The sequence below is a fragment of the Triticum dicoccoides genome, chromosome 5A (genome assembly GCF_002162155.2).
Source record: "Triticum dicoccoides isolate Atlit2015 ecotype Zavitan chromosome 5A, WEW_v2.0, whole genome shotgun sequence".
NCBI lineage: Eukaryota > Viridiplantae > Streptophyta > Magnoliopsida > Poales > Poaceae > Triticum > Triticum dicoccoides.
This window is the reverse complement of record NC_041388.1, coordinates 597677643-597688382: the sequence shown is the minus strand read 5'-3', so window position 1 is coordinate 597688382 and position 10740 is coordinate 597677643. Positions and strand designations below refer to the sequence as shown.

The following is a 10740-nucleotide window of genomic DNA, read 5'->3' as shown; positions in this document are numbered from 1 at the left end:
CTTGATACCTTACTGGACACCAACCATTCTAGATTGTTCACAGTGCACCGCCATATCCACCAATATGCTTCATGCCAAACTCGTGCAGTGCACAGTCGAAAACTTCCGCAGAGATTGCATCGCCATCCGCCATCGCCGCAATTCATGAAATCGAGGTACGTCATTCTTGCAGATAAGGAATGCGCTGGGATCGCCTCACCCTTCCTTTTGTCCAACATCTCAGGATGTAAATGGTCAGTCCACTGGATGTTGTGGGACTGCCCGCACTGGCCACCATTTTTTATGTGGAATTACGCGGGAGCCCAGTTAATTTTCATGCGGGACATGTGGCGTCCACATACTGCCGCATATATTTACAAAGCTTAGACTGGATAAGCTGACATACAAAGGATCACTCGAACAGTGGATAATATTAGCCCACACTGACATAACGACCGCTACTAATTATCACTAGTGAGTTCGAGCTTCATGCAGGGAAATTCAGTAGTCGCCTCTAGAATAACAAAATCCACAAAGCAGCGGCAACTTAACTAAAAACGCCTATCAAAGCAGCAGAAATATCTCCTGTATGTGAACAAAAAGGAATATGCAACACACTCCCCATCCTCCATATCCCAAAATTAACAGAAAGCACCTAGAGTCCTAGACTCAAAACGGCACCAAATGATAAAACTATCAGCTAAGAGCATCTTCCATTCTTCTGTCAGCTTTGTGTCGGGCGACCTTTGTACACCAAGCTATGCTCACTGGTCTTTCACTTGATTAATCGGAATCAGAATGGTCCCAGGACTGGCCTCATCTTCGGTCGACTCAACTGATTTTTTCTTCAGAAACATCTCAACCTGCGGTCATTCAAGTTTATTAATAAGTTATATAAGACATACAGTACTATCTACATGAAAAAGAAACAAGGATAAGAAGTAAGCAGGGTTCCTTAAATCACAAGCATACACCAGTGTGTATTTCCTTTCCCTAAAATGATTGTTAATCAATATTGTCGAGGAGGGAAGCAAAACCATCAAGGATAAAAAGTGCAGATAGCTAGCACCACAATCTTTAAAAAATGCAGATAGCTAGCAACAAATTCACAATAGGCAATGATCTTAAATTAATATTCTAACCAAGAAGAGTCCTTCATGAGTATTATTGTGACCAGATCTTGATAGCATAATTGCAAGGATGATAAATACATACAAGTTAGAAGCATACACAATTTATATTCAGAGCGCAACTCGAAACTATGGACGTAAAAGAAACCAGATTTAACTCAAATGCTCCCCAAATTTACCCAAAGCTTGCTACAGTTGAACAATTGATTAGCAATATTATGTAGTGCACACATACCTCAGTTAATAGTAGTGACCTTGATCAGGAGCATTGGCATGCTTATCATTACATCTAAACCAATCTTGAAGGCAGATTAAGGCTTCCACTGTCTCGCTGCATAATCTACTTCTGTAATCGCTGATCAAACGCTTTCCGGTACTGAAAGCCGACTCTGACGATACGACGGAAGCTTGTACAGCAAGAACATCACGAGCTATACAAGAAAGGATGGGATACTTAGACGAGTGAAGATGCCACCATTGAAGAATGTTGAAATCCTCCGTGCGAGTGAATGTGTCTTCTTCTAAGTATCTGGCAAGCTCACTAGCAGTTTGGCGTTGCTTCTTATTCAAGTGTTGGTCCCAATCCGCCAACGGATCATTCTCTTCATTCACAACCTCATCAAAATTTTGTCGGGGTGCTGACTCATCCAATGCATCCGTCATTTGTGAAGAATATTCTTCATAAAGGTTGTCAAGAACTTCTTTCACTGCAAGCAAGTGTCTTTCTACATCTGGACCAAAAGCTTGTTTTAGTCGAAACTCGATGAAGCAAAGTTTAAATCGTGGATCAAGGATCACAGGAATACAGTTTGGCAAATATGATTCCATCCAATACTTATCAAACTTTTTTTGCATCTCTCCAACCATTGCTTGAACGACTTCATCCTTTGTTGAAGCTTCCTTCTGCAACAATAACCTCACATTCCAGATTTGATGAAAGTACAAATTTGAGGTAGAATAACTTGAACCAGAAAGTACATTTGTGGCTGTGTGAAAAACGTTTAACATAGCACAAACTGTATCAGCATTTTTCCACTCTCCTGAGGATGGGCAAAACACATAATCTGGGTCCTTTTGCACCAAAGCACGAAAGGCTCTTCGAAAGGGGAGCGCTGACTCCAACATAATATAGGTGGAGTTCCAACGTGAGGGGAGTTTGCAAGAGATACCAACTTGCGCAACTACTTCTTTGAACTTGTCCAACCGAGAGGGAGAACTCTTAATGTACTTCACACTCTCTCTGATATCATCTATCACACCTTTCATCGTTGTCAACCCATCTTGGACAATCAAATTTATCACATGGCATGCACAACGGATATGAAGTAATTGACCTTTAATAGGCAACATATGCTTGCTGTTCAGATTTTTTCTAAGATTATTGACCATTGTACCATTAACTGATGCATTATCCAATGTCATACTAAAGAGTTTGTCCTCAATATTACACTCCTGCAAACTCTTTAATAAGACATTAAACATTGTTACTCCATTATGTGGAGTCTCCACCATAAAAAATCTAAAGATCCTCTTTTGCAAAATCCACTTGCTGTTGATCAAATGGCAAGTGATGCATAGATAGGACAAAGTCTGATTAGATGTCCACATGTCCGCTGTTAAAGAAACTCTACCACTGTATTTCTTCAAATGTCCAGAGAACGCCGACCTCTCCAAATTATAGTGTTTCATGCACTCATCTTTAATAGTATTTCTAGAAACATTTTTGAACAAGGGATTCAAACTTTTCACGAAGTCTCTAAAACCACTGTACTCAACTATTGAGAAAGGCAACTCATGCATTACTATCATTCTGGCAAGCAAATCTCTAGATGTTTCTTGATCAAAGTTCCATTGCTTAAGCATAGAGGCATCAGGAGATGAAACCGGGGACTTCATCTTCTCAACGTAGAGGTGTAAATCTGACCTTTTTTCGCAAGCAGCCAAGTGTCTTCTTACACCACTTGTGCCAACATCTCGTCCAGCTTGAAACACTTCATGACAGTGCTTGCACTGAGCTTTGACAAGTATCTTATGACGATAAATTGGTTTGAAATCCCTCCAAACAGCAGAAGTTAGCCTTCTTGTCTTGCGGACTGTTAATTGGCAAGCAAATAAAATGTCAACTCACAAGAACATTTTAAACTTGTAACTACATACAAGTGTAATTACAAAAGAGAAAAAACAAAGCCAACTCACCATGTGGATGATTAATTTTTGAGCCTCCAAATGGAGTAGTCACTGGAGAAGGGGATCCTAAGATAGATGGTGATCTCGCGGACGAATTTGCCCTCTCCTCCAATGGGGAACTTGCAATCCTCGTTGAGGGAGACCTGCCCCTTTTTGAGGCTGCAACTCTTGCTAGAAGACCAAGGGAAGATCTCCACGTGCTCGCCACCGGTGACCTTACCAATGGTGATCTTGTCGCTCTTTGACTATGTGTCATAGGTGGAGAATCTCGTCTCTAGATAACAAAACACAGAAAGTTCAAAACATGATATCAATTTCAAGAAGGTATAAAAGCAGATTTGTGGTATAGAGTGAGGTTTAATAGAGAAATCTGGCAAGAAAAATGACCTGTAGCCCCTCTGTTGTAGCTCCTTGAACAAATTCAGAACAGTTCATTGAACGAGCATGTTTCCTCTTCCCCTGCAACTCCTCCTCCTCCTGTTTTTTTCCTCTTCTTCTCTAGCTTCTTCCTCTTCTCTTCTCTCTTCTCTTTCCTCTTCTCTTCCAGGATTTTCTTTCTCTCCTTATGCCTTCGTTTTTCCTTCTGCCTTTCTAATCTGTAACGCAAACACAGGGGGTCAAAAAAATCAAAGAATACAAGTAATGTCACGGGGAAACACATGAGGGCCAGATACTTACTTCCGTTCCTCATCGATAGCATTCCACACATGTTGTTCCTGCTCCATGGCTTCCCACTTTTCAGCTTGCTTGTCGATCGTCAACACCATTTGGTCGTCGACATCACCCATGGTAACTTCCATCAAATCTGCATTGAATGTCCAATGAATGCTAAATTTAACTAGCAATCAGAACAAATGGACGCAACCGTAGAATTGTTCTATTTGCTTTCTTCAGACACAATACAAGATTTCACCATTAACATACAAATTTAGCATACACCGAACTCCTATAGCGATATTCTAATTCTGACCGCCAGAGCAAGATATACTTTGATATTTTTACAATTAATATCTGGAAATAGAAGAACGATTACAATTAATATTCACATGCCAGTGTGATACATATTGTACAACTTGTTTAGAATTCAGAGGGATGTTTTTACAGGTGCAATGCTCTTGCAACTAGTTTCGTACGAATCACAACGACGTTTTGCTAGCTGCTCCTCTGACTAATTCCTTTTTATAGACCATTCTACCTACTCCAAATAATTTCTTGGTTCATGCATTGATTGTTCTGCAAAAACATGCATCGGGATACCTGCGGCAGCGTGAGGAAGCTTTCATTGAAATCATCAAAAGATCGCCGCATGCTATATGGAAATACCCTGTAATGTACTTGCCTGTACACTCTTGATAAAGTCAATGACCACCACACCCCCCTGCCTTGGTCCCCATAATCCAGAAATATATGGACAGCAATAAGTAATGAACGCTAATCTACTAGAAGATTGTACAGTGGTATTGGGCAAAGATAACCAAGAACCATCTAATTCGTCACCTGGAGTAGTACGCGTATAGTCATGTTTGCATTGCCCACTCATCACTACACAGCCAAATTAGAGTAGTGCATAGCTTGGCACTGTCTGCATCTATACTAGGATCTTTTGGTCCTTCGATCTTAACTAAGTACCACTAAATAGTCTTTAATTGTGTTGTTCCTCTGATATATAGGGAGATTCTAATTCTGACCACGAGAGCAAGAGATTCGTACGAAACTAGTTGCAAGAGCATTGCACCTGTAAAAACATCCCTCTGAATTCTAAACAAGTTGTAATACGTATCAAACTGGCATGTGGATATTAATTTACAGTTCATAACAATATATCAATTAACAAAGTTGCGGACACAAGGGAGTGGACCAAGTACTATCTCAAGTACCTAACAAATGCCGGACGGCGGATTCGCAATAAATTGCAGAGAAGCTCATCGTCTATAGATTCAGCAAGCTACTCACATCCACACATAATAGTAATATCTAACAGGCTACTCACATTCAGTATAGCTGATGCACAACAAAACATGGATCACAACTAGTGTAGCTGATTCACATCAAGCAATTGAAGAAGACATGCCTGGCCCCTTGGGGTAGAATAGGAGGAGGGGGGATTTTGCATACCTTGGCGTAGAATAGGAGGAGGCGGGGGAGCAGGGGCCGAAGAGGCCATCACCGGGATCGGGGAGGGAGCAGCCACGCAGGGCTCGGCTTGGTCCCCAGCTATCCCCTTTGACGGCGGCGGAGGAGCAGGAGCTGAAGAGGGCGTCGGCAGGATAGGGGAGAGAGCAGAGGAGTCATCCTCGCAAGGCTTGGCTCGGTCGCCGGCGATGTCCTTGTACGACGGCCTCTTCGAGAAACACGACGGCGACGGCGGCTCCATGGGATTGGAAGCGGGAGGTGGTGCCGCACCACTGGTGCGGTGGAGATGGCGGCGACGGCGCCCTAGCCTAGGGCATGACGTGACTGGGGAAGGACGCGAAGGGGGGTTGTGGACTGCCGCTGGCTCGATGGGCTTTTCTGGGCTATCCACTTGCGCCGTTTAATTTTTCTGGGTGTCCACGAATGCCACATAATGTTTTTTTGGTGGATGGCATATGTGGGACTAATGGGACCCATCGCCACTTACATCCTGACCAACATCTATCTCTATCTTTATCTCTATCTCTATCTCTATCTATCTATCTATCTACATTGCCATCCAGAGCGAGTCCTCGCCGTCGCCTCCATTGAAAGTGGTCGGGGGATAGTCATTTGAATCGATGAATTGATCTTCGTCTTCCCCTCTCTATCCATCGGCGCCGCCATCATCCAATTCCTCTTTGTTAGCATCTATTAACACCCTCCCGGCCCCACCTTTCTATATATGATAAATGGTAGTCTTTACAAATGGGGTGGGTTTGTGCCAAATTCGCACACATGCCGAAATGGGCTTGGGTGATGTCGCCAGCTGTCCATGTGCAATAACTGAAAAGAATAGTGACATTCCTTTCCGACGGAGCAAATCGATATCCATGATTAAAATAGGTTCTTGGGATTTGACATGAGGACTTTTTCAATTAATTGCAATGTGATGTGAGCATAATAAAATATCAAAATATTTTTACTAATTCCGATTCGCTTTTCACTTTTTAATATTGAAATTGCCTTTTTTTACCCCCAAAGTCAACGTACTCCTATTATTTTTGGGGTGGTACTCCATCTTATTTGTGTTGGAGCAAATCGATACCATTCAATATCATCCATCGAATTGACAAAAACAGTAGGCCCATATTCACTCCGTGGCACCATAAAAGAGCCCTATATGTAATCCCTCCGTCCCACAACATAGTGCGTATGGATTTTTCTGCAAAGTCAAACTTTGCAAACTTTAATCAAGTTTATAAATAAAACTATTTATATCTACAATATCAAATATGTACAATATGGAGGTACGTCTTGCGATGTAACTAATGGTATGTATTTGGTATTCTAGATATATATGTTTTCACCATAAACTTGATCAAAGTTTGTAAAGTTTGAATTTTGAAAGAAATCTATATGCACTACATTGTGGAACAGGGAGTAATGTGTGCTCTTAAATTGCTTTCTATCATGTGTGCATCTAGTACAAGGAATTAGGAATGTACTGTGCTCCTTTTAGAAAAATGCTGCTAGCTTGCTGTAAAGCTGATGCCTGCACCACCTGCTTTCTAGTGTGCGGCTATCAACTTTTGGTTAAATTTGGGGTGGATGGAATGTTCCCTTCGGTTCGACCATACCATATGCCTCTACATTCGATCGTTTTCAGTGTTCACATGCAGAGAGCAATGTGCACTATGCAGGCCAGAGCCAGATCCCTTTTAATGGCGACCTGACCTACGAAGGGTTGATGTGCATGTGTCTCCAATGTTCCGATCCGTGCCTGTGGACAAAATTACTGTTCTGACCCTTAAGGCAAACTAAATCCCGATTTGACCTCGTTCCGAAAAAAAATTCGTTTCTGACCTTTTCTGGTGACGCCAAGGTCCCTGGCGTCTGGGTTACGAAGCAGACGCCGGGGTCCCTGGCGTCTGGCCCCTGGCCCGCACTGCCCGCCTGCCCGTTGACCTGCTGACATGGCAAAGGGGCCAGACGCCAGGGAGTGACGTTGGCAGGGCTAGAGGTGAGAGTGGGTGGATATGAGTGAAATGAGAGGGGTAGAGGTGGAGATGAATGGATGAGAGGGGTAGAGGTGGGCCCAAAATCTTATCCACTCGAATCTTATCCATTAGACAAGAATGCTTTCTGGACACCAGACGCCAGGGACCTTGGCGTCTGGGTGTCCATCGGACACACCAGACGGCCTGTCTGGTCACCTGCGCGAGCAAAGCACGCCAGACGCCAGGGTTCCTGGCGTCTGGGTGTGGGAGGCAGACGCCAGTGACCTTGGCGTCTGGGTGTCCATCAGACACACCAGACGGCCTGTCTGGTCACCTGCGCGAGCAAAGCACGCCAGACGCCAGGGACCCTGGCGTCTGGATCTGGGAGGCAGACGCCAGGGACCTTGGCGTCTGGGTGTCCATCAGACACACCAGACGGCCTGTCTGGTCACCTGCGTGAGCAAAGCAAGCCAGACGCCAGGGACCCTGGCGTCTGGATCTGGGAGGCAGACGCCATGCACTCTGGCGTCTGGGTGTGGGCCTGGTGTTTTTGCACACAGCTTGTTAAAGTTTTTGCTTAGCAACAACTAGCAAACACTGTTAAATATGAACAAAGCATGCTACTCTCAACCAAAAATATGAACAAAGCATATCAACTAGTCTCGAATGACGAACATAGTTTGCACATAATCTCAAATAGTCTCGAATGACAGAAATAGTTCATGACCACACAAGGTCTCGAATAATAAGTTCATACATTAAACAAAGTCTCGACAGTTCATCATCAACGCCGGTGCCTTTCCATTTGTCTACTGAGTAGTCCGGGGCCACTTTCCCTTCTTGTCACGTGCCTTGTCCTCCTCTCGTGCATCGCGAGCCCTTGCAAGTTTGCTTGCCCTCTCTTCTTGACGAGCCGCCTTCTCTTTGCGTGCCCTCTCTTGCTCACGCTTCTTGCGCTCACGAGCCTCCTTCTCACGACGCTCCCGCTCCAATCCCCGTGCATAGGACTCCTCGAATAGGCGCTGCCTCCGTAACCAATCTGCACGTTGGTCCTCTTGGATATCTTTTGGTACCTCGTGATCTATCCAAGTGAAGTACTTGCAAAGTGGAGGAGGGGACTACATATAAACCATGATTTTGTTAGACATATGAGTGACAACTTGTTGATGTTTTTTATATGTACACCTAACATACCGGTGGTATGTCATATGCGTTAGTTGGCCTTTGACGATCATGTGCATAGTTGGGACACACGAAAAACCTTCTACCTTCTGTCCATGACTTGTTGCGGTCAGTGGACACCTTCAGCTTGCAAACATCACCACACCAACATGGTGGTGTGGGCACATCCTTCTCCTTCTTCTTGTCCAAACTGGCCTCCAACCACGTCTTCGGCATGTCCTCTTGGTCCGCGCACGGTGGCCTCGTCCTGGAACCGGATGAAGCCATGCCTACAAAAAGAACAATTGTTAGCACAAGACATTAAGAGAGCAAATGCATAAATGCTAGGAATTGTATGAACAAATAATATACCATTATTATTAGATCAACCATCTGGATTAAACAAATAACCGAAGGCCGATCCATTATCAACCATTCCTCTACGACCACCTCTAGCACTTGTGCTTCCTCTTCGACCACGACCGCCTCTAGCACTTGTGGCTGCTCGACCACCACCTCTAGCACTTGTGCTAGCTCGACCACCACCTCTAGCACTTGTGCTCCCTCTACGAACACTAGCACCTCTAGCACTTGTGCTCCCTCTACGACCACCACTACCACCTCCGACGCTCGTTCTTCCTCGACCACCACCACCGTCACCTCTTCCACCTCTTTCACCATCGGTGCCGCCTCCACGACTTGCACCTCTAGCACTTGTGCTCAAAAACTTCAATCCTTTCTTCAAATAAGCATTCTCGTCCTCATTCTCCACCCTTGGTTCTCCTGGATCCGGGCATGGTGTTGGCTCAATCGCCGTCATTCTCATTCCACCGTCAACAACAGCTTTATGGGCAAGGCCGAGATCTTTAAATAAGTGAGTTCTTTTTTGTAAGCCCGTCAGCTCAAAGTGGATTTGGTTCTCCTCCTTTGTGAATCCATCCTCGTCCAACTGTTCAACTGGACCCTCGTCATCCGAGTCATACGCATATTGACGCCTAAAAGGCAAGTCACGATCCATGTCCTTTTGCGCTATGTACACATCCAAGTCACCAACATCATTGCCATGAAACCCTTCCTCTTGCTCTTCGTCGTCATCATAAGCATCTTCATCCTCTTGAATTACTCCGTCACTAGCAATCACCTCAACTTCATTTGCTTGGCTAGTTGGTGGTTGGCTAGAAGCATTGGGGGCATACAACTCAACCTCATTTGCTTGGCTAGTTGGTGGTTGGCTAGAAGCATTGGGGGCATACAACTCAACCTCATTTGCTTGGCTAGTTGGTGGTTGGCTAGAAGCATTGGGGGCATACAACTCAACCTCATTTGCTTTGATAGTTGGTACACGGGGACATGGTGGGGGATAAACATTGGGGGCATCAACCACAACCCTATGCTCAACAAGTGGCACCATTGTCCTCTCGCTCATGTCATCCATTGGGGAAGAGACATGCCGGTTCAAATCAAAGGTAAACCGAGGAGATTCAGTGGTGGCAAACAATTCAAGTGACTTGTCTTCCGATTGGGATACTTTTTCCTTGTATACATCCCAATGCAAATCCGAGGTGATAGGCATACTTTTCAAGCGAGATTTGGCTCGAACTCCAACATCATACCTTCCTATTAACTTAACATCAACATTGGTGTCCATCCACTTCAAGACTTGTCTCACTTTTGCAACAACATCCTCATAGCTAGGGCTTCTATCAAAAACCAATGGTTCCTCACCCGTGTCGGCATTGTTACTCAAGAATGCCTCCTTGTCAATGTAATGAACATTAACAAGTCTCTCCATCTAAAAATTACATGAATGCATTTAAGACCTCAATGAGAATTGGTGTTTATCCAAATACATCTTATTATATCCAAATCATATCAACACTATATTATTGGCGATGTCCACAAAAGTATCACTAATCACTAATTAACACACTAAGCAAAGTTAACCCTAATCACTAACTAACCCTAACCCCCAATCTTTCTACTCAACAAACATATATTCCTACTACACACCATGCATAGCACTATATTATCAAAGTTAACCAAGCCATTCACACTAACATAAGGGGGAGAAAACATGAACTAGGGTTCCACCAACATGTATAAAATGCAACCAAAAGGACAAGACTTAACAAAAAATAATTGGATGATTTGGGAGAGATTAACAAGAGCAA

At 44.0% G+C, this 10740-nt stretch overlaps 2 protein-coding genes across 2 annotated transcripts; both read right to left on the bottom strand.

Annotated features, from left to right (window-relative positions):
* Window positions 1-3316: 3316 nt before the first annotated feature.
* On the bottom strand, window positions 3317-5762 carry LOC119300105 (FYN-binding protein 1-like). The gene is made up of 4 exons (XM_037577168.1): window positions 5412-5762; window positions 3975-4101; window positions 3805-3892; window positions 3317-3541 (listed from the first exon to the last, which is right to left on the bottom strand). Exons 1-4 carry the CDS (start codon window positions 5668-5670, stop codon window positions 3317-3319), a joined length of 699 nt encoding a protein of 232 aa, XP_037433065.1. The 5' UTR covers window positions 5671-5762.
* A 2455-nt stretch (window positions 5763-8217) lies between these two features.
* LOC119300104 (U1 small nuclear ribonucleoprotein 70 kDa-like) lies at window positions 8218-8954 on the bottom strand. The gene is made up of 2 exons (XM_037577167.1): window positions 8603-8954; window positions 8218-8526 (listed from the first exon to the last, which is right to left on the bottom strand). The coding sequence occupies exons 1-2, from the start codon at window positions 8855-8857 to the stop codon at window positions 8218-8220; spliced, it is 564 nt and encodes a 187-aa protein (XP_037433064.1). The 5' UTR covers window positions 8858-8954.
* Window positions 8955-10740: the final 1786 nt, after the last annotated feature.

Coding starts and splice junctions, on each gene's coding strand:
- LOC119300105 (XM_037577168.1), bottom strand. CDS start 5,670: ATGGAGCCGCCGTCGCCGTCGTGTTTCTCGAAGAGGCCGTCGTACAAG. Junction 3,893..3,974: donor GCTATCGATGAGGAACGGAA/GTAAGTATCTGG, acceptor TTTGCGTTACAG/ATTAGAAAGGCAGAAGGAAA. Junction 3,542..3,804: donor AGAAGAGAGAAGAGAAGAGG/AAGAAGCTAGAG, acceptor TATGACACATAG/TCAAAGAGCGACAAGATCAC.
- LOC119300104 (XM_037577167.1), bottom strand. CDS start 8,857: ATGGCTTCATCCGGTTCCAGGACGAGGCCACCGTGCGCGGACCAAGAG. Junction 8,527..8,602: donor ACGCATATGACATACCACCG/GTATGTTAGGTG, acceptor GTTTATATGTAG/TCCCCTCCTCCACTTTGCAA.